Source organism: Cervus canadensis, chromosome 28 (genome assembly GCF_019320065.1).
Source record: "Cervus canadensis isolate Bull #8, Minnesota chromosome 28, ASM1932006v1, whole genome shotgun sequence".
Classification (NCBI taxonomy): domain Eukaryota; kingdom Metazoa; phylum Chordata; class Mammalia; order Artiodactyla; family Cervidae; genus Cervus; species Cervus canadensis.
In genome coordinates this window covers 4189789-4213904 of record NC_057413.1, presented here as the reverse complement: position 1 = coordinate 4213904, position 24116 = coordinate 4189789, and the positions used below count along the sequence as shown (strand labels likewise).

The 24116-nt window shown below is 40.3% G+C and overlaps 1 protein-coding gene and 1 non-coding gene across 2 annotated transcripts in view; one reads left to right on the top strand and one right to left on the bottom strand.

Annotated features, from left to right (window-relative positions):
* The window catches only part of CAGE1 (cancer antigen 1), a 38214-nt gene extending 14660 nt beyond the window's left edge, over window positions 1–23554 (top strand). Inside the window, exons 3-9 of the mRNA XM_043450731.1 lie at window positions 1947–2975; window positions 5611–5760; window positions 7937–8047; window positions 13249–13329; window positions 13512–13619; window positions 17014–17118; window positions 23510–23554. Of these exons, the coding sequence (XP_043306666.1) occupies window positions 1947–2975; window positions 5611–5760; window positions 7937–8047; window positions 13249–13329; window positions 13512–13619; window positions 17014–17118; window positions 23510–23554 (1629 nt within the window). The remainder of the gene's footprint in view (window positions 1–1946; window positions 2976–5610; window positions 5761–7936; window positions 8048–13248; window positions 13330–13511; window positions 13620–17013; window positions 17119–23509) is intronic.
* On the bottom strand, window positions 11901–12036 carry LOC122430228. The gene has a single exon (XR_006266301.1). It is a non-coding gene; the product is annotated as a U4 spliceosomal RNA (small nuclear RNA).
* Window positions 23555–24116: the final 562 nt, after the last annotated feature.

The window sequence follows — 24116 nt, the reverse complement described above, 5'->3', positions numbered from 1 at the left end:
AATCTTAAAAAAAAGAGAAAAGAGCAGTTGGATGGATTAAAAAGCAAGACCTCCCTGCACTCCAAAAGAGATATATTAAAAACAAGATCCAACTGTCTACTCCCTCCAGGAAACTCACTTCAGCTTTTAAAGATAAATGTAGGCTCAAAATGAAAGGATGGAAGATGATGCCCAAAGCAAATGGTAGCTAAGGGAAATTGAATGTAGCTAGATTCATAGCTGACAAAATAGACTCCAAACTCCAAACCAAAAAAGGTAATGAGACAAAGATGGCCATACAAAAATAATAAATTTAATTTACAACAAAGGAGCAAAGAACATACAGTAGAAAAACGGTAGTTTCTTCAATAAATGGTGATGGGAAGCTGGACAGCCACATGCAAAAAAAAAAAAAAACAACAACAACAAGCAGGAAACTAGATCAGTATCTCACACCATACACAGAAGTTAATGCAAAATGGATTCAAGACTTGAATGTTAGACCTGAAACCATAAAAGTTTTAGAACTAATCATAGGCAGTATAATTAGTGAATTGACCTTAGCAATATCTTTGGGTATGTGTCGTCAGGCAAGGAAAACAAAAGCAAAAATAAATGGGACCTCATCAAACTAAGAAGTTTTTGCACAGTGGAGGAAACTATCTACAAAATACAACCTACCAACTGGGAAAAGATGTTTGCAAACCACATAACCAATAAGGGGTTAGTATCCAAAATATATACAGAATTCATACAATTCAGTAACAACAAAAAACTAATTAAAAAATTGGCAAAGGAACTGAATAGACATTTTTCCAAAGAAGACATACAGGTGGCCAACAGGCACATGAAAAGATGTTCAACATTGCTAATTGTTAGAGAAATGCAAATCAAAACCACAATGAGTTTATCACCTCATACTGGTCAGAATGGCTCTCATCAAAAAGTCTACAAATAATGAATGTTGGAGAGGGTGTGGAGAAAAGGGAATGCTCCTATACTGTTGGTGGGAATGTAAATTGGTGCACCTACTGTGGAGAACAGCGTGGAGAGTCCTCAAAAAATAAAGAACACATGATCCAGCTATTCCACTTCCAGGTATTTATCCCCAAAATACAAAAACACTAATTTGAAGAAAGTATATGCACCCCTATGTTCATCATAGCATTATTTACAATAACCAAGACATGGAAACAACCCAAGTGGCTATCAATGGATAAATGGATAAAGAAGATATTTCATATATTTACAATAGAATACTACTCAGTCATAAATAAGATGACATTTCGCCATTTGTGGCAACATGGATGGGTGAATCGTGAGGGTATTATGCTAAGTAAAATAAGTCAGATGGGGAAAAACAAATATGATTTCATTCATATATGGAATACAATAAAACCCAAACAAATAAAAACCAAAAAATAAATGAAAAAATAAGTGAAATGAGTAAAATGGATCAACTGTATGGTAATAAATGGAAACTAAATGTTTGGTGGTGAGTATGCTGTAGTGTAAACAGAAGTAGAAATGTAATATACACATGAGGTTTACATAATGTTAAAAACCAACATTATCTCAAAAATAATTTTTTAAAATGTCTTTGCAGATTTAGGGTAATGAATAACTTTGTTTTAATTCATTTGAAGTCAAAGGAAATATCTTGTATGTATTCAGAAAAGTTTGTGTCATAGATGATGATGAGAGTATCAACGTTTACTTTTTTTTGTAAAAGTATAAAACATATACCATACCTGCTGTGCTGCTAAGTGCAGGACATACATTCTGCAACTAATACTTAAGTATTTTTGTTAATTATATATTAGTGTTGGACATACACGTCACCCCTGTTATTTCAGGGCTGAGAAAACTGAATTTAGGAATCCAGGGTTCAAGGGCAGCTCTCTCTGACCTCAAAGCTCACGATCTTTCTACTCTTTCAGACTTATTTTATTTACTGTAATTTACAGATTGCAAGTTCTTCCAAAGGAGTACAAAATTCTATGGATATTCCTGAGATGTCAGTCAGGCACCAAAAGGAAGTCCCAGAAAAAGGCAGGTGGAGTCCACAGATGGTCTCAACTTGGGCTCCTGCAGGCATTTGTTGGAGTGGTGGAGCGTCTCAGGAGGCCTGCATGACACCTGACACAGAGCAGAGCTTGGAAAGCTTACAACCTCTGGAAGAGGACATGGCTTTAAATGAAGTCCTACGGAAATTAAAACGTACCAACAAAGAACAGGAAACTCGGATCCAAGACCTAGAGCGTCGTAACTCATATTTAGAGAAGAAGGTTGAAGAACTACAGATGACTACGACTAAACAGCACGTGTTTGTGGACATCATCAATAAGCTAAAGGAGAAGATCGAAGAGTTAATTGAAGAAAAGTACAGAATAAAGCTAGAAAAGAGTGATACAGAGAAGACACTGCAGGGTGTGCATGAGATTTTAGTTACCACCCAAATCCACCTTCAGGAATACCAGAGTGAAAAGGAAACCTTACAGTTAGAGTTTAAGAAACTCAAGGGCAATTATGTGAGTCTACAGGAAAGGTACATGACTCAGTGCATGGAGATGGACAGTGCCTTGAGCAAGAAAGAAGAAGAGATAGAGAGACTGCAGCAACTCAAAGGAGAACTGGAAAAGGCCACCATTGCTGCTCTGGACTTGCTGAAAAGGGAGAGGGAGACCAGAGAGCAAGAGTTCCTGTCTTTACGGGAGGAATTTCAGAAATGTGAAAGGGAACACCTGGATGAAAGAGAGAAATTGAAATCTAAACTTGAGAAATTGGTCGCTCAGGTTCAGAATGTACAATTCCTATCCGACAGTGAAAAGGCTAAGAATGCAGAACTCCAGCAGCAGATCAACGAAGTAAAAAATGAAAACACAAAACTTCAGCAGCAGGTTGCAAGGAGTGAGGAGCAAAATTGTGTCCCTAAATGTGAGATAGCTCGACTCAAGGATAACTTAGAGGATGTAATAGAGTCAGATGTGGCCAAGGTATTATCACAAATTCAGAATCTCTAAGGCAGAATTTCAGGAGCTTCTAATAGTCTGCTGAGGTGTATTTGGGCATGGCCCATACCCTAATTTGTTGGTGGAGAGAATTAACAACCAAAAAGAGAGAGACAATGGAGAAGGCGCCACAGGTTTGGAGGAGTTTCTTTGAGTCTCAGATACTCACATTAATGAACAGCCATTCCTGGCCTCTTGCAATTATATTGGTAGAGTTGCAAATGAATGTGGGAATTTCGTGGGTACCTAGGAGTCTGGTGAGCTGCAGTCCATAGTGTCGCAAAATGTCGGACACGACTGAAGCGACTTAGCACACACAGACACGCGTGCATGAGCAATCATCCAAAGCTTCCTCTGAGAAAAGAATTTCTGAGTGGGAATCCTAGTCTTTTCATGCCATGTCTGCCTAGTCAACGGTAAAACTAAATAATACAGCTGCATAATTGGTTTACAAGGCAAAACCTACATTGTATCACACAGTACTTTTGTAAAGTTATAAACATTTTTACTGAGATGGCATACTATATTAGTTTCAGGTATACAGCATAAAGCTTCAATATTTATATATATTGCAAAATGATCATCAAATACATCTACTTAACATTGATTAAGAACAACATGAGAGCCTCATATCAATGTGTTTGGAGAACCTGTAATTTTGTATTTGCAGTTTAGATGGCTTTTTTGGTAGACAACTGAAAGCCAAATAGTGATAATCTTCACAAGCCAGAGCACATCTGCTCTATTTCAGTTTTGTAGGCCTGCCTTAAAATATCTGTAGCGCAATCTTATTAACTTTGCTACTGCTGCTGCTAAGTCACTTCAGTCGTGTCCAACTCTCTGCGACCCCATAGACGGCAGCCCACCAGGCTCCCCTGTCCCTGGGATTCTCCAGGCAAGAATACTGGAGTGGGTTGCCATTTCCTTCTCCAATGTGTCAAAGTGAAAAGTGAAAGTGAAGCCACTCAGTCATGTCCGACTCTTAGCGACCCCATGGACCACAGCCTACCAGGCTCCTCCATCCATGGGATTTTCCAGGCAAGAGTACTGGGGTGGGGTGCCATTGCCTTCTCCGTATTAACTCTATTAGAAGGCTAATCTGAGTCAGAAAAATGTATATGTTTACTTTTATATTTGTCATAATAACTTAAACTGAGTTGATCTGTTGCTCAAAGATGTCCTTAGAAGACTTTCTTTTGTGAATCTCTAATCAGTATTAAGTATTGTTTGCAAGACAAAGATTCTATTATTTTTAATGGCTCTTAGAGAAATACTGTTCTCATAGGACTAAAAATTCTGTCATCTTTTCTCCAGAAAGAAGGAAGGATTATCTAAGCCAGTGTGGTTCTCAGACTTTAGCGTTCATCAGCCTCAGCTGTGAAAAAGCAGATTGCAGGGGCCACCCCAGAATCTCTGATTCAGCAGGTGTGAGGTGGGGCCTGGGCATGTGTGTCTCCAGGAAGATCTTGGGGTCTCGCTGATGCTTCTGGCCCCAGGGTTACGCTTTGAGAACTACTGACCTAAGCAGGTCAGGAAGATCCCTTGGAGAAGGGAACGGCAACCCACTCCAGTATTCTTGTCAGAAAAATCCCATGGACAGAGGAGTCTGGCGGGCTACAATCCATGGGGTCAAAAAGAGTCGGAACATGGCTGAGTGACTAACACTTTCATTTTCACTTTCAGCCTAAGCAGAGATGACCTTCAGTTTGGCTGTTAACCAAACCATGACAAATTTTGAATCAGTAAACACTGAGTAAATTAGTGTAACTGCAGCAGTTTATCCACTATACAATTTTTTCCTTGAACTTTCTTTTTTTTAAAGGCAGCTTTTGCTCTACCTTGACTAATGCGTTTGTTTTTTTTTTTTACTTCTAGTTTTGCTTTTCATTAATCTTTAGGTCCATTTTTCTCAATGTGTGTTCTGGGAGCATCTTTGATGTCAAAGCATTTTCATGGTAATATGAAGACATCATTGCCTTTTTCACTCTCATTCTTTCCCACGTGCACAGTGGAGTTTTCTAGTGAAGCCATGTGACGCGTGATGGTGTAATTGCTTTCATGGTTGATGGACTGTGGAGAGCACAGTGGAGAGTCTAGCTGTCTTCTGTTAAGCCAACATTAAAAATATTTGCAGAAAGTGTAAACATTCCCACCTTTCACTAGTTTTTCATTTTGACAAATGTGGTAATTTTGTATTAAATTGTCACTTATACTGACATAATAGATTTATTGTTTAAATGAATTAGTAAATAAATATTTTTGAATGTTCTCAGTTGTAATTTCTAATACAATGAATATTGATGATATAAAATAGATTATAACAATAAATATTTATAAATATTCCTAATACAATAAATATTGTTATTTAAATGAATTTGTAAATCAATATTTTTGATGTTCACAGCTGTGATTTCTAATGCAATAAATATTGACAGATACATCCTAGCAAACAAAAGCTTTGGGGGATCCTCAATAATTTTTAAGAGTATAGAGCATCCTAAAAATCAAAAAGTTTGAGAACCACTGCTTTGAGTTTTTAAGAGTGGTATTTTATTTAGCATTTTACCTAAAAAGTAATCCAGATTCTTTATTGTGACAAGTCTGAATTGTGTATACGTAGGATGCAAAGATGACACATTCTAATTTGTCCCCGAATCACTCACCTTGTGAAGAAGGGAGCACAAACCCCCCAGACATGAAAAGAACTTCACAGCCGACGTCCAGAAGTCTCAGTCTTCTGGATCTGATGGTAGAACTTCTCCCACAACAGGTAATTATACAAAAATCGTATTTTTTACCAAAAAATATCAAGGTTGGGCAATCAAGTTATGAAAGAAAAATAATGGAAGGAATGATACGGATGGACAGGGAAGTGCAGCGTGCTACAGTTCATGGGGTCGCAAAGAGTCAGACACGACTGAGCGACTGAACTGACTGATAGAGATACTTAAACCAGTCAGTCAGCCCTTCCTTCTCCCCACTGCTTCGTTCTGTCTTTTTTTAATCACCTAATTCCCATAAATCAATAGTAAGATAACATAGTAGGACTAAAAAAATAAGAACTTCACGCAAAACCCGTCCCTCAGTACTTTCCATGTGTTAGGAAAACTCCCTCTGAGCAGTAGTCTTGGGCTCCAGGCCAGCTGCTCCTAGTGATGAGTTCACATGAGTGGGCAGTTTACCCAGTCTGATCTAAAGTGCAGCTTTGGGGCAGGGTGGGCAGTGTGGAGCTGTGTACACGGGAAGAATGAAAATGAAGTTAGTGTCCAGTGAGTTCCAGACCCGGCCTCTCCACCTCTTGGCTGTGTGACCTGGCCAAGGAAATTGTCCTTTCTCAGCCTTAGCTGAAGTGGTATTCGCTGCTGCCCTGGGAAGTGACAAGCCCTACGTCTTAAGGAGAGCACATTTGAAGGGCGTGGCGCTAGGAGCAGCTTCTCAAATTACTGAACTCTCTTCCTCTTCCCTCTGATTATTGTACATTTCTTTGAGCTGAAGTGCACTCCTCTGAGCCAAAATTTGGCAAGGTGGGTTTGCTGTGTTCCTGATCCGACACAACCTTTATTCCTGTTTTCTTTCAGCTAAAATTTGTTGAATGCTAGCATCTATTGAAGGCTGGAAACCAAGCTAAGTAATTTTAGCGGAGATCACAGATTGACGGCCCATAGACTGTATCCACCTGAAGCTCTGTCTTTAAAATGTTTGAATTTGCATGTGTCACCAATGCTTCTTGCTGCAACCTTTTCCATCACCCCTGGCCCTCAGACGTCTGCTTTCTCACCATACTTGCTTGGTTTCCTCCTGTCCCAGTGGCTGCTGCTGTCCTTTCTCAGTCTCATTTGCTGGCTGCTCCTTCTCTCCCAGACCCCTCAGTGATGGAGTGAGCCATCAGCACAGGCCAAACAAATACCTGTTTGCTCAAGGCTTTAAGCTCAGAGACTCGATATGTGATATGCCCTCTGCTAATACAGGGTAAGCCTCTAATAGGCACTGGACAAATATTTGCTGGCTGCCCAACCTGTCCTTGGAGGCATTTAAATTAACCCTGCTTTTCATGGGTTATCTCATTCAACTCTTAACACCATTAAAAAAAAATATTATCAGACTTTTATTTTTTTAACGTGGAAAAACAAACAGGCTTAGAATAGTTGAGTTTCTTGTTCAAAGTCTCACATAAGTTAAGTGGCAGAATGAATTCCCATTCCATTTCAGAGCTGCAGCAGATGCTTTCTGCTGTGCTCAGTCGATCAGTCATGTCTGACTCTGTGACCCCATGGACTGCAGCCCACCAGGCTCCTCTCTCCATGGGATTTCCCAGGCAAGAATACTGGAGTGGGTCATGATTTCTTTCTCCAGGGGATCTCCCCAGCACAAGGATTGAACCCATATCTCCTGCATTGGCAAGCAGATTCTTTACCACTGAACCACCAGGGAAGCTCTAAGTGGCAGAACTCAGATCCAAACCCAGGTAGTCTGACTTTTGACCCTTAGGTTACAAGGGTCTTCATAGTACAAGTACAGTGTATAAGTATCTTCATTCTGGGGGCCACTGAAATATCTAGAGTTTCAATATTATTAAAGATGTCTGAGTGTCAGGTATAACAATTAGTCTAAAATTTGGATTTGTAAACTGACTAGGCTAAGAGGAGATGTATCTATGAGTGTGTAGTCATGTATAGTTATTATCAATCTGTATTAACGTCCAGCAATTATCCTAATTTGTCCCACTTACAATTTATATGCAAATGTGAATCTAGATGAATTATTTCCACATTAACCTGTTACTAGATGTCTTATGATGAGTAACTGAAGAGTTGAGTTCAATATTTTTCTTCCTTCTTTGGTTTGGCCTCTTCTTTTGCATGGGACATTTAATTTGTATTCTTTCCTTCATCCTTTTAATTTTACTGAAAACTTTTTAATAGAGCTTCTCAAAATGTTACCCTTAGGACATCATCAATCCTGATGCTGAACATTTCAAAGAGAATGAGAAAGTTAGTGATACCATGCCACATAAATTGAAGAGTTTTCATCTTAAAAAGAAAATTTTAGATAAAGAGGTATGTATTCTTCATTCTAAAAATTATATCATTTTTAGTGAAAAAAGAAGTAAAAAAAAGCTAGTGTAAAAGTATAAAGAGGCTCCTAAAACTTTGGATTTTTTAAAATAATTATTTCAGGGGACAAGATTAGCTTTACTTTGACTCTAAGGAGGCCTTTTGTTCAACACTTGACTTGTTTTATAACCTAAGTATGTATTAGAAAATCCCATTCATCTACCCCAAAACTGGTATGAGTGTCTTTTCACTTTTGTATGGTACCACTGATTCCTGAAGATAAGTATATTTTGACGTTCCTATAGGGCTTCCTTGATAGCTCAGCTGGTAGAGAATTCGCCTGCCATGCAGGAGACCCCTGTTCCATTCCTGGGTCAGGAAGATTCCCTGGAGAAGAGACAGGCTACCTATTCCAGTATTCATGGGCTTCCCGGGGCTCAGACAGTGAAGAACCCACCTGCAATGCTGGAGACTTGGGTTCAGTCCCTGGGTTGGGAAGATCCCCTTGAGGAGGACATTGCAACCCACTTGAGTATTCTTGTCTAGATAATCCCGTGGACAGAGGAGCCTGGGGGTCGCAGAGTCAGACCCTACTGAGCGACTAAGCACAGCACATAGTTATTACGAACTTTATCACTTGGAATAGTGGATACGTTGGAAACAGATTTTATTTCTCAAGTGAGACAAGTAAGGGAAAGGCCCTTGGAACCTCTTCAATCAGTCTTTTCCCGGTTAGTGGTGAGAGGTGGAGAGAGGGTCAGCAGAGCCAGTGAAGTGCTGTTCAGCTGCACAGGCGTGTCCGACTCTGTGACCCCATGGACTCCAGCACGTCAGGCTTCCCTGTTCATCACCAAATCCTGCAGCTTGCTCAAAGTCATGTCCATCGAGTGGGTGATGCCATCCAGCCATCTCATCCTCTGTCATCCTCTTCTCCTCCCGCCTTCAGTCTTTCCCAGCATCAGGGTCTTTTTTAATGAATCAGTTCTTTGCATCAGGTGGCCAAAGTATTGGAGCTTCAGCTTCAGCATCAATTTTTCCAGTGAATATTCGGGATTGATTTCCACTGGTTTGATCTCTTTGCAGTCCAAGGGATTCCCAAGAGTCTTTTCCAGCACCATAGTTCAACAACATCAATTCTTTGGCACTCAGCCTTCTTTATGGCTTCCCTCGTATCTCAGTCGGTAAAGGATCTGCCTGCAGTGCAGGAGACCGGGGTTCGATCCGTGGGTTGGGAAGATCCCCTGGAGAAGGAAATGGCAACCCACTCCAATATCCTTGCCTGGAAAATCCCATGGACAGAGGAGCCTGGTGGGTTGCAATCCATGGGATCTCAAAGAGTCGGGCACAACTGAGCGACCTAACACTTCCAGCCTTCTTTATGGTCCAACTCTCACATCCATACATGAATAGTAGAAAAACCATAGCTTTGACTAGACGAAACTTTGTTGGCAAAATAATGTCTCTGCTTTTTAATATGCTTTCTAGGTTGTTCATAGCTTTTCTTCCAAGGAGCAAATGTCTTTCAATTTCATGGCTGCAGTCACAATCTGCAGTGATTTTGGAATCCAAGAAAATAAAGTCTGTCACTGTTTCCATTGTTTCCCCATCTATTTGTCATGAAGTGATGGGGCCTGATGCCATGATCTTTGTTTTTTGAATGTTGAGTTTTAAGCCAGCTTTTTCACTCTCCTCTTTCACCTTCATCAAAAGGCTCTTTAGTTCCTCTTTGCTTTCTGCCATAAGGGTGGTGTCACCTGCATATCTGAGGTTATTGATATTTCTCCTGGCAATCTTGATTCTAGCTTGTGCTTCATCCAGCCCAGCATTTCTCTTGATGTACTCTGTATATAAGTTAAATAAGCAGGGTGACAGTTTACAGCCTTGATGTACTCCTTTCCTGATTTGAAACCAGTCCATTGTTCCATGTCTGGTTCTAACTGTTGCTTTTTAACCTGCATACAGGTTTTGCAGGAGACAGGTAAGGTGCTCTGGTATTCTGCTCTCTTTAAGAATTTTCCGTAGCTTGTCGTGATCCATACAGTCAAAGGCTTTAGCATAGTCAGTGGAGCAGAAGTAGATATTTTTTTTGAAATTCTCTTGCTTTTTCTATGATCCAGTGGATGTTGGCAATTTGATTTCTGGTTCTTCTGCCTTTTCTAAATGAACCTCTGTCCATAGTTCTTCAGGCACTCCGGCTATCAGATCTAATCCCTTGAAATTATTTGTCACTTCCACTGTGTAATCATAAGGGATTTAATTTAGGTCATACCTGAATGGTCTAGTGGTTTTCCCTACTTTCTTCAATTTAAGTCTGAATTTGGCAATAAGGAGTTCATGATCTGAGCCATAGTCAGTTCCCGGTCTTGTTTTTGCTGACTAAATAGAGCTTCTCCATCTTGGCTGCAAAGAATATAATCAATCTGATTTTGGTATTGACCATGTGGTGATGTCCATGTGTAGAGTCTTCTCTTGTGTTGTTGGAAGAGGGTATTTGCTATGACCAGTACGTTCTCTTGGCAAAACTCTGATAGCCTTTGACCTGCTTCATTTTGTACTCCAAGGCCAAACTTGCCTATTATTCCAGGTATCTTTTGACTTCCTACTTTTGCATTCCAGTCCCCTGTAATGAAAAGAACATCTTTTTTTGATGTTCTAGAAGGTCATGTAGATCTTCATAGAACTGTTCAACTTCAGTTTCTTTGGCATTAGTGGTCGGGGCATCGACCTAGATTACTGTGATACTGAATAGTTTGCCTTGGAAATGAACAGAAATTATAGTCATTTCTGAGATTGCACCCACGTACTGCATTTTGGACTCTTTTGTTGACTAGGAGGCCTATTCCATTTTTTCTAAGGGAGTCTTGCCCACAGGAGTAGATATAATGGTCATCTGAATTAAATTCACCCATTCCGGTCCATTTTAGTTCACTGATTTCTAAAAGGCCGATGTTCACTCTTGCCATCTCCTGTTTGACCACTTCCAATTTACCTTGATTCATGGTCCTAACATTCCAGGTTCCTATGCAATACTGTTCTTCACAGCATCGGACTTTGCTTTCACCACCAGACACATCCACAGCTGGACATTGTTTCCCCTCTGACTCAGCTTCTCCATTCCTTCTGGAGCTGTTTCTCTGCTCTTCTCCAGTAGCATATCGGGCACTTATCGACCTGGGAAGTTCATCTTTCAGGGTCATATCTTTTTGTCTTTTCACATTGTTCATGGGGTTCTCAAGGCAAGAATGCTGAAGTGGTTTGCCATGCCCTTCTCCAGTGGACCGCATTTTGTCAGGACTCTCCACCATGACCCGTCCGTCTTGGGTGGCCCCACACGGCATGGCTCATAGTTTCATTAAGTTAGGTGAGGCTGTGGTCTATGTGATCAGTTTGGTTAGTTTTCCATGATTGTGGTTTTCATCCTGTCTGCCCTCTAATGGTTGAGGATAAGAGGCTTGTGAGCTTCCTGATGGGAGGGACTGGCTGTAGGAAACTTGGTCTTGCTCTGGTGGGCGGGGCCATGCTCAGTAAATCTTTAATCCAATTTTCTGCTGATGGGTGGGGCTGTGTTCCTTCACTGTAGTTTGGCCTGAGGCCAAACCATGGTAGGGGTAATGGCGACCTCCTTCAAAAGGACTTAGCCAGCATGCTGTGACTGTCAGTAGGGAAAATGATAACAGGACTCCAACAGGAGCCATTTTTAATCTGAGAGGAAAGCAGAAGTGACCAGTTGACCTGGCTGAATAGTAAATCTGGGATTCAATTTTAATATTGTACTAGCAGGAAATGACTTCTCTGAACTGTGAGGTAGATAGGAAATTTGTTGCAAGTGCTCTGGGGAACCTATCTTCTGGCTAACCTATAGAGAAAAGGACCAAGGAATAAACAGACATGAAGAAAAACTACTGGTCTCCACTTTTTTTTTTTTTTTCAACTAGCAATAATTGTGCCTCGGATAAACCTCATTGGCTATGATACGGCCACTGCGCAAAGCTGGTCTCCACTTCTTAAACCAACCTTCAAAAAGAAGCCTCATTGAGGGTTCAAAAGGGATGTTGTGCTTAGCTGCTCCGTTGTGTCTGAGTCTGTCTGACCCCATGGACTGTAGCCCACCAGGCTTCCCCGTTCCTGGGATTCTCCAGGCAAGAACACTGGAGTGGATTACCATTTCCTTCTCCAATGCGTGAAAGTGAAGTCGCTCAGTCGTGTCCAACTCTTAGCAACCCCATGGACTGCAGCCCACCAGGCTCCTCCATCCATGGGATTTTCCAGGCAAGAGTACTGGAGTGGGGTGCCATTGCCTTCTCCAAATAGTTACATGGGGGTTCATTAAAGTTTTTTCTGTTTTTTTTTTAAATTGTTCATAGTAAAAAAAAAATTCTGTACAGCATACTTTATCACTGATATTTGGAGGAGTTAGAATATTGAATATTAAAGATCTATCATTATTATATAGAACAAACAAGAAATGATACTAAATTGTATCTAGAAAAAGTTGGCTAATTTTTTTCTGTAAAGCAGAGTCTTAATAGCGTGGCTGTGAAAGCCATTGAGTATTAGGATAATCTCTGTGGAGCTCCCATGCCCTCCCTCAGGTTTGGTGACTTACAGGACTCACAGGACTCAGCACCCGGTCGTCCTCCCAGTTATGAGGTATTATTACTGCAAGAGGATTCAGAGCAAAACCAGCAAAAGGGAAAAGCGCGTGGGGCAAAGTCCAGAGGAAACCAGGTGCCCTTCCCTTCCCTGGCAGTGAGCTGTGCAGCCCACGTGAAGTGTTCCCAGGGAAGCTCGCTGGAGACTGAGCGTCAGGGTTTCTATCGGAGGCTGCTCGCATAGGCAGGCACCCTCTGCCTGCCACGTACCAAAATCCCAGACTCTCCCAGTGGAAGGAGGCGTTCAGCATAAACCGCATCTTCCGTGCAAACAGGTTAGACACAGTGAGCCTTCATATTAGGAAATGATGGAGACCCTCCCACGATCCAGGTTCCTAGAAGCCAATCAGGGGGCAGCTTGGTGAGCAGGCCTTTCTGGGGACAACAGTCTCAGCCTGTTGTGTGAACTCTGCTACACAAGAGCTCAAAATACAAGACACCTTTGAGACAGGGATTGGGCTGTGCATGGTTTGGTGATTTTATTAGAAATGTTAACTGAATGTAGTCTTATTTCCTCTCTGTCTCTGAAATAGAAAATGCCTTTTTCCTTAGCTACTGAAACATAAAGACAAAATTGCAGCTTTCAGAGAGTTACTTGCTAATGAAAAATCATTTCAACATCAGGTTCCTCAGGTGAGTTAAACATTCACTGTCTCTAACATACAAAAATGCAATTTTAGATCTTACATTGAAAGCATTCTGTTATTGAAGCCCCTAGAGAGCTCTCTGATGGTTTAACTGATAGCGTATCCATTGTCCTTTGGTCCAAGGAAAGTGAACGTATTGGAAGTGAGCACAAGTATGTTTCATCGCAGGTTACAGAATTTGCCTCCAAGGAAGCCAAGAATGTCAGAGACGTGCCTGTTGTACTGGGAGCCAGACTGAACCAGTACCACAACCTAAACGAGGAGCTTGATTTTTTGGTAAGAAATGCCTTCCGTTGCTCTGCTAGCCTTGTTATTCACAGCACTGTCTTAATAACAAGCTGTGGGAATGACCTGCCTTCAGAAGCTTTGCTCCCGGAACGGCCTCACGCGGGCACAGTAGCAGCGTTACTCACCCCACAATACAGAACTGAGGCTTGCACGCTCAGGTTTTGAAATTTTAAATACTGTCCCACCTGATTTCTGTGTAATCAGATTTTTTTTTCTTTCAAAATGCAGAAATTTTCAAGTATGTGCAAGTTTTTCATAGTGAATGAAGCACATTTATATTGTGGCACGTACAACCACCATTCTTAGAGCAGTAGGTGTTTTCAGCAATCGCGATTGAGGGGGTGAGGGGGAAACGGCACTAGTCCTTTGGCTGGCACCCAAAGCCTTCAAGGGGAGTGGTGATTGTGGGAGGGGTGGAGCTAATGGCAGTGATCATTTTGCCATGTATCAGTGTATCAAATCAGCAGGCTGTTCACCTGAAACTTACACAGTGGTTGCATCAGTTATGCATTAGTAAAGCTGGAAAAAAGCGTTAAAGCAGATAAAACAGGAAAAATCTGTGGGAAGAAAATGAAAATACCTTGGTACCTAGAAAGTTACAATCCATTTGGATCCCGCTATCTAATGAAAAAGAGGTTAGTTAACTTCACTGGGTTTTGTAACGTGTATTTATCTCTGGCTGTGCTGGGTCTTCGTTGCCGCACAGGCTTCTCACTAGTCGTGGCGAGCGGGGGCTCCTCTCCAGTCGCAGTGCACGGGCGCTACGCACGCGGGCTTCAGTGGTCGCGACTCGTGGGCTTAGCTGCTTCGCAGCACGTGGGATCTTCCCGGACCGGGGATGGAACCCGTGTGTCCTGCCTTGGCAGGTGGATTCTTAGCACTGTGCCACTAGGGAAGCCCCCAGAAATTATATTTTCATCGTTAGAGAAGTCTGTTGTATTTCTAAATTGTTAAAGGCAGCATTCTGTACTAAATTCATTGCATGAGAGAGAGGAAAAAGCCTGATGCTTTGAGGGCTTACAGTTTTCTTCCTTTCTACTGCATTAATTTTCTTCATTATATAGGTAATTATTGACTTCCTTGAAAGGGTAAGCAAGGCTAGTCAATATGGAGATATTGATGGAAAGTTACATCAAACGGAAGCCCTGCCTCCAAGGAATCTAGAAAAGAAGGTGCGATATATAGATAGCTATTTGGAAGGACTAGAGGGAACCTTTTTAGAAAGAGCTAGGATACACATCCGACAAAGGAGACGGTTGTCGACCAGCTGGAGCTCAGAGGAGGAGCCTGTGACATCCAGGTGGGAGAGGCGCAGAGGACAGCCCACGGGCTGGCAGGGGGCAGATAAAGGGCGCAGGCCCTGCCTGCAGCTTCTGGGCTTCAGGCACAAAAGAGGCTTGGAGTGGACCTCAGTCTCCCCTGGGTGGGAAGCTGAAGTGAGAAAACGCTCACAAATGGCAGCATCTCAGTCACACTATGTTGCCTCTGATATGTGCTGCAGACTTTCTTGTACAAACCGTATCTCAGAGGGACCGAATAACTGATGAAGGAGAGTTCTTCATTGAAGAATGTAAGCTGTTAAAAGCAGAAGGGACTTCCCTGACGGCACAGTGGTTAAGACCTCGCCTTCCAATGAAGGCGGTGCCAGTTGGATCCCTGGTTGGGGGCTAAGATCCCACATGCCTCGTGGGCAAAAAAATCAAAACAGAAAACAAAAGCAGCGTTGTAACAAATTCAACTGAGACTTTAAAAATGGTCCACATAAAAAAAAAATCTTAAAAAAAAAGCAGAAGACACACCTATAGAAAATTACATCTTGCATCCCTGAATAAAATAAGGAATCTAGACACTGAGAATGGCTGCTAAAACCTGTAAGTTCAATACTCACAGGAAGCTTTTAATGGCCCACACCAGAGCCCTGTTGTCCAGCTTAGCCGCACAAAAGGTGAGGTGTGCCGTTGACAGCATGAGGCGTGGGACGGGCGCTGTCCGTGGTGTCTCACCTGAAAGCAAGCTTCCAGACCACGCCACTCCTGAGAGGATAAAGAAGCACATTAAGCTGACCGTGATGAAAATTCCAAATGTGAGAAATTCTAATCCATAACACCTGGCACACGGAAAGGGAGGGAGAGGAAAGGAAGAGCTGCTCTAGACCCAGAGGTTCAAGGTGGTGGTGTTCAGTCGCTCCGTCGTGTCCCACTCTTTGCGGCCCCATGGACAGCAGCACGCCAGGCTTCCCTGTCCTCCAGTGTCTCCTGGAGTCTGCTCAGATTCGTGTCCGTTGAGTCAGTGATGCTAACAATCTCAGCCTCTGCCGCCCTCTGCTCTCTTTCTACTTCTAGCCATGTCGTTTAAAAAACATTTTAAATTCTCTTCACCTTGGGTCTCTCTGTTAAACTGAGGTAATATCTGTACTCCCCACCTTAAATAACATGTGCAGTCAGAGGAATGGGACCCCGATTTGATATTGTCCCCATTAAAATATCTGTGTAAAGAGAAAGAGCAAGAAAGCCGCTGTGTCTGCAGAAAATTTGTTCTGCCATTGTTTCCTGTAGGGCATCTAACCACAGACGTGTAAACATATATAAATAAATATGTTTAACTATTAGAAAATCAATGGCCACTCTTAACATTGTTATTTAAAGGGAACATTTCTGTCCTTTTTCTTCTATAATTGCTTTGAAAATTAAGGTAACTGCTGGGGAACTTGTGAATACCCTTTCTTGCTAATTTATCCTAGACATCATTTTTAGAAATACAAATTTTAAGTTATTAATGTAAAAATACAATGTTCAAGTTGTTAATGTTAATTTCTTGCAAATAGAAATTGGACCAAAAAAATTAAAAAGCAAAACAAAAAACAAAGAAAAAAATTGGACCATAAGTCAGAATGTGATGCACATTGAGCTGGACCTTTTAAAAACTCATTTATACATGTGAGAATATTGATGAAACCTGAAAATTTATCATCAAGCAGCACATCAGTGCTTCAGAGAGAATCAAATATCCATTGGTTATGTACGGAAAGAAGGTAGTCTATGCGTTGGTTATGTACGGAAAGAAGGTAGTCTATGCATTGGTTATGTACGGAAAGAAAAGACTTGAGTCTAATAAGTACTTGTATTTACTAGCAGGTGTCTAGCTACTTGCAAAGCTATTTCATTGTATTAAATTGTAGAAAAGCTGAAACACCATTAAAATTTCTGTTCATGTGTTCTAATTGCAGTCTAACTAACAGCGTCTCTCAATTCACCTATGGTACAAATCAGTGTAAGAGAATATTGAAATAAAGTATAGCTCACTGTTCTCATTGTTCTCAGCATCCATACGTGGTTTTTATGGCAGTTTCCAAGTTAGCATTTTTGCTGATGTTACTCCATAGATTGCAAAATTGGAAAATCTTCTAGAGACAAAAGAAGACCACTGCAACAGACTCACTGAAGAAAATGACAAGTATCAAAGACATTTAGGCAACTTAATAAATAAGGTACAGATTTTCTTACACAAATATATTTTTAACACTATGTCAAATATTAAAACATTAGAATTTGGGTGCGAAAAAGAGATATGAGGAATCAGTTCAGTTCAGTCGCTCAGTCGTGTCCGACTCTTTGTGACCGCATGAATTGCAGCACGCCAAGCCTCCCTGTCCATCACTAACTCCCAGAGTTTACTCAAACTCATGTCCATTGAGTTGGTGATGCCATCTAGCCATCTCATCCTCTGTCATCCCCTTCTCCTCCTGCCCCCAATCCCTCCCAGCATTAGGGTCTTCTCCAATGAGTCAACTCTTCGCTTGAGTTGGCCAAATTATTGGAGTTTCAGCTTTAGCATCAGTCCTTCCAATGAACACCTAGGACTGATCTTCTTTAAGATATGAGGGATGATGTAACACATTTCACTTCATAATGACTTTGTGTCATTATCCTTTTAGCTAAAAGTTAGCAGAGAACTGTATGTGTTCATATAACCTTCTGTTGTCAGCAGTCTCTTAGTCTTAGCATCACTGCTTCATTTGGAGGGTCCTTCTAAATCTTGCCAACATAGTGTTCTAGTTTACCTTTTAAAACTGCATTGTGGACTCTGACCTTGGGTTGACACATACACTACTTGTGTGGATCACAGTTGATTCACTACAGTTGTCCATGTTTTGATAATTTTTCTGCATGGTGAACAGGCACATTTCAGTTCTACTCGTATCCATATTCCTGGTTTCAAAATACAAGGAAGATGTAAAACCTTGCTTGAAACCTGCATTCACAGAGTCATGTAAATGAACTTCAACTTGTGCAGATTCTTAAAAAGCAAAAATATGAACAAAACTAAGTAAATATCCTAGAATCGATCACAGAATAATTGTTTTAGCTAATGTTTCCCAAGGTTACATCTTATGAGGAGATTATCAAATGTGCTGACCAAAGACTTGTGATATCCCACTCCAGGATTGCACAGTAAGTTGGAAAAACTTCGTTTTTAACTTTGTAAACATTTGCTGGTGTATCACTTTCTGACTTGCTGAGTTCATCTTTCAGACTCCTACAAAGAGGGGAATGTGCCATTTTGTAAGTCAAGAAGACCATTCTTCAGTAATGTGTTTATTCTGTTTAATGTCTGGATTACTTGAACACCCAGAGTTTCGTCTTCCTTCTCAGAACCTTTGATGTGGGGGTGGGAGGGGAGCGAGGTTGAGGAATTAGTGAGAAACATCCAAGAACTTTAGAGGATATCACCACAGTGTTCAAGTAAAATAATCTTGCTATGCTTAGAATTTATCCACATAAGGTTTTGAATGCACCCCAAGTGAAACATATTAAGTACCAAACAAACTTTCTCATTTATTGAGATTCAGCGTGAAATATTCCAAAATTAGTGTTTTAAACTCTGCAAAGTTTTTCCACTTATTTATTCTCCTTATTTCTTACGTGCTGTTTCCTCCACCCTCTCCCAGTTTCATTTGTACAGTGCTTGCTGCCATTAGGGCTTAAGCAGAAGGTCTAATCTTACACCCCCTAAACAGGAGCTTGGTATAGTGCTAACTCACCACAAGATAACTGACAGAAAGTGTGGGTAAAACACACACAAAAAACAAAAGCAAACTCATCAATACAGAGAACCTGTTGGTGGTTACAAGGGGAAGGGAGTGGTGAGCCAGCGAGATGGTGAGGGGGAGGGGCTGTGTGGTGATGGATGGTGACTGGACTTCCACTGGTAACACTAGTCATGCATACAGAGGTCAAATTATAACGCCATGCACCTGAGATTTATGTAATAATATATACCAATTTTACCTCACTAAAAAATAAAGAACGGAGAAGGAAATGGCAGCCCTCTCCAGTATTCTTGCCTGGGAAATCCCATGGACAGAGGAACCTGGCAGGCTACAGTCCATGGGGTTGCCAAAGAGTTGGACACGGCTTAGTGACTAAACAACAAACAAAACCAGTGAAGAAGTAACTGTAATTCAAATACACAGATCCCTTTGAATAGAACAAAAGCTTTCACATCACTTAAACACAAAGGAAAAAAAATTAGAATTTATGGTTTAAGATTGTATACTTGTTTACATTGAATTTCAAATCAAAGGACTTAAAAAAATTTTTTTTTCCATAAGGGCTGCAACACATACAAACACATAAATATTTCTGTTTTTAAATAAAACAATTATCTTTGATATTGTGTAAAAAAATAAAGAAGACAATATAAATATAAAATAGTACATTCAATATTATAAAAAGGAGGCATACTTGTTTCTTAGATCTTAAGATTCAATATTGTTAAGACTTATTTCTCCCCAAGCTGATCTAGATTTTATTTTTATCTTTTAAATATGTTTTATTGAAATACAGTTGGTTTACAGTGTTCTGTTAATTTCTGCTGGGCAACAAAGTGATTCAGTTATACATATATATATATATATATATATATATATATATATATATATACACACACACACACACACACACACACATTCTTCGCAAAGGATGCTGAAATCATTGGTCATCCATTTGCAAACAAACAAGAAAACAAAAATGCTTTGACTTATACCTTGTATCACATGCAAAAGTAACTCAAAATGGATACTAGACCTAAATGAAAGAGCTAAAGTATAAAAAATTCTCAAAATATAGGAAAAAATTTCTGAGTTGGGTTGATGTTGGGTTAGGCAGTGATTTAAATATGATACTAAAAACATGATTCATAAAAGAAAATTTTGATAATCGTACTTCATCAAAGTTAAAAACTTTGGCTCTAAGTAATCTTGAGAAAGAAGAATGGAACTGGAGGAATCAACCTGCCTGACTTCAGACTCTACTACAAAGCCACAGTCATCAAGACAGTATGGTACTGGCACAAAGACAGAAATATAGATCAATGGAACAGAATAGAAAGCCCAGAGATAAATCCACGAACCTATGGACACCTTATCTTTGACAAAGGAGGCAAGGATACACAATGGAAAAAAGACAACCTCTTTAACAAGTGGTGCTGGGAAAACTGGTCAACCACTTGTAAAAGAATGAAACTAGAACACTTTCTAACACCATACACAAAAATAAACTCAAAATGGATTAAAGATCTAAATGTAAGACCAGAAACTATAAAACTCCTAGAGGAGAACATAGGCAAAACACTCTCCGACATAAATCACAGCAAGATCCTCTATGACCCACCTCCCAGAATATTGGAAATAAAAGCAAAACTAAACAAATGGGACCTAATGAAACTTAAAAGCTTTTGCACTACAAAGGAAACTATAAGCAAGGTGAAAAGACAGCCCTCAGATTGGGAGAAAATAATAGCAAATGAAGAAACAGACAAAGGATTAATCTCAAAAATATACAAGCAACTCCTGCAGCTCAATTCCAGAAAAATAAATGACCCAATCAAAAAATGGGCCAAAGAACTAAACAGACATTTCTCCAAAGAAGACATACAGATGGCTAACAAACACATGAAAAGATGCTCAACATCACTCATTATCAGAGAAATGCAAATCAAAACCACAATGAGGTACCATTACACGCCAGTCAGGATGGCTGCTATCCAAAAGTCTACAAGCAATAAATGCTGGAGAGGGTGTGGAGAAAAGGGAACCCTCTTACACTGTTGGTGGGAATGCAAACTAGTACAGCCACTATGGAAGAACAGTGTGGAGATTTCTTAAAAAACTGGAAATAGAACTGCCATATGACCCAGCAATCCCACTTCTGGGCATACACACTGAGGAAACCAGATCTGAAAGAGACACGTGCACCCCAATGTTCATCGCAGCACTGTTTATAATAGCCAGGACATGGAAGCAACCTAGATGCCCATCAGCAAATGAATGGATAAAGAAGCTGTGGTACATATACACCATGGAATATTACTCAGCTGTTAAAAAGAATTCATTTGAACCAGTTCTAATGAGATGGATGAAACTGGAGCCCATTATACAGAGTGAAGTAAGCCAGAAAGATAAAGAACATTACAGCATACTAACACATATATATGGAATTTAGAAAGATGGTAACGACAACCCTATATGCAAAACAGAAAAAGAGACACAGAAGTACAGAACAGACTTTTGAACTCTGTGGGAGAAGGTGAGGGTGGGATGTTGCGAAAGAACAGCATGTATATTATCTATGGTGAAACAGGTCACCAGCCCAGGTGGGTTGCATGAGACAAGTGCTCGAACCTGGTGCACTGGGAAGACCCAGAGGAATCGGGTGGAGAGGGAGGGGGTAGGGGGGATCGGGATGGGGAATACGTGTAAATCTATTGCTGATTCATGTCAATGTATGACAAAATCCACTGAAAAAAATAAATAAATAAATTAAAAAAAAAAACTTTGGCTCTTTCATGGACATCATTAAGAGAATGAAAAGACTAACGTGAAAGAATATTTACAAGTCATATATCTGATAATGAACTTGTAACCAGAATACATAACAGACTCTCAAAACGTTGAATAGACACTTCACCAAGAATATAGATATATGGATGACAAGTAAGCACATTAAATGATAGTCAACATCATTAATAGGCAAATTATACCCCAGTGAAGGCCACTACACACCTATTAGAATGCCTAAAAAACTGACCATACCAGGTATCGGCAAGGACATGGAGCAACTGAGATGCTCATAGCCTCCTGGTGGAAATGTAAAATGGAACAACCTCTTAAAAAACAATTTGGTGCCTTCTTTAAAAGTTAAACATATCCAACGTATGATTCAGCCAACCCACTTCTGTGTATTGATCCAAGAAGAAAGAACGTGTGTGTTAACACAAAAGAGAATTTCAAGATAGCTTTATTTGTAATAGCCCCAACCTAGGGACGACCTAATGTCCCTCAAACAGTGGGATGACGGACAAACTGTGACATGGCCACCCAGTGGAATTCTATACAGCAATAAAAAAAGAGTGACCTTGGATAGGTGCAATGTGTGGGTGAGTTGCAAAATAATTAGGCTGAGTGTAAGAGTTCATTACACAAAATTCTACATGGTGCAAAACTGTACTGTGAGAAAGCAGATGAGGATGTGGGGACAAAGAGGGCTGGGAAGGAGGGGTCACTCTCCTTCTTCACCACTGGAACCTTTAAAGGGAGAAATTAATTAAATAATTTGAGTTGCTAGGAAAGAATTCCAAGTTCCCATATAGCTGTCTTCTCAGGTGGCTCAGTGGTAAAGAATCCGCCAGCCAAACAGGAGATGCAGGAGACACAGTTTTGATCCCTGGGTTGGGCAAATGTGGAGGAGAGAATGGCAGCCTCCTCCAGTATTCTTGCCTGTAAAATCCCATGGACAGAGGAGCCTGGCAGGCTACAGTCCATGGGGTCCCAAAGAGTTGGACGCGACTGAACGACTGAGCAGATACAAGATGGGTGGATGATGTATACAAAGCTAGACCATCATTAAATTTACCTACTCAAATCCTCCAGTGACGTTAGCTTAGAAAAGTCCATTTTAATCATAAACTTCAGTTGTTTCTTCTTTCAGTTTAGAAGAGAGAAATAAACAGTTGGAAGATTTAATTAGAAGGTCCAGAGAGAGAGTCAGAAAACCAAGGTAAGTTGTTTCTCTTTCTAAATGATAATGTCTTTAACTTTAGAATATATGCATAATAATGTTAAACATTTGAAAAAAAACACCTTTTTCCTTGTCTTAATTTAAGACAAACAAGATAAATTATGTAAAAGTGCTTGGTATTTTGCCTAGCATGAAATAGTTGCTTCATGTGTTTTTGTAGGACCTGAATTGCAAAGCAAAGTTCACTGCACTCAGGGAACTTGTGATCATTTCTGAGAAAAATACTATACAGATTATGAACTAAGATTTAGTTTACAATAAAACAGCTTATTCTGATATAAATATACAACAGGCCAGATCTTATGATCAGATTTTCTTCCACTGGTATGGAATCTTATAATCTGTTATTATGAACTAAGATTTAGTTTACAATAAAACAGCTTATTCTGATATAAATATACAACAGGCCAGATCTTATGATCAGATTTTCTTCCACTGGTATGGAATCTTATAATCTGTTATTATGAACTAAGATTTAGTTTACAATAAAACAGCTTATTCTGATATAAATATACAACAGGCCAGATCTTATGATCAGATTTTCTTCCACTGGTATGGAATCTTATAATCTGTTGTTTTATTAATAGAAGACTCGCAACTCTCAGTATTCTGTGCTCCAACCTGTATGCACAAACCCTAAGGGGTTGATGAGGCCCATCGAAGGATGTTAAAATAGAACTCTTTCTTGGCCAGCTCCTAAGATGCTATTAAACATTTACCAGGTCTCTATTTTAACCCTCCTCACCCCCCCACCCCGCTTGTTTTTGTTGTTTGACGTTGTTCTCTCTCTGTTTCCTGCAGACCGAGAAGTCAGCTGAAGCTCCTGACCGCGGTAGGTCATACTGATTGATGACCATTATAAACAATGTGATATTTCCATGTCATTGTCAAATTACACGAGATTAAATATGAGTTCCTAGAGTTATATTTCAGTAATCTTCAGCACAGCTTACCCCTCTGCCCCAGATAAGGGCCTCTGGGCTGAGATTATAGTTGGTCTTGCAAATGGAAGCCCCTCCCTTAATTGTATTAGTCCCCTCGATGTCCCAACGTTTTGAAACAAAAATGTTGATTAAAATATAGTTTTAGTATTATCTGTGGAGTTTATCTGTAGGTTTTCCTTGCACCCGTTTTTCATATGTAATCAAGAACATGCTGTTTATGGAATAGGAGTTCTGTATGTGATCAAGAATTCCACATGTAATCAAGAGTCAGCTGTTCTGTTCCCAAATGTCTCTCCTGCAAACTTAAGAAACATTTTTTTCCTTTTGTTTTTAGATGCCAGTTATTTTAGAAGGAAATAGAAATGATTTAGATTAAACAGAACTGAAGATTAACAGTTAATCATTTTTGTCAGCCTCTCCAGGAGCAGAGTCATTACTGAGTACTGTACCCAGATCCATCCACA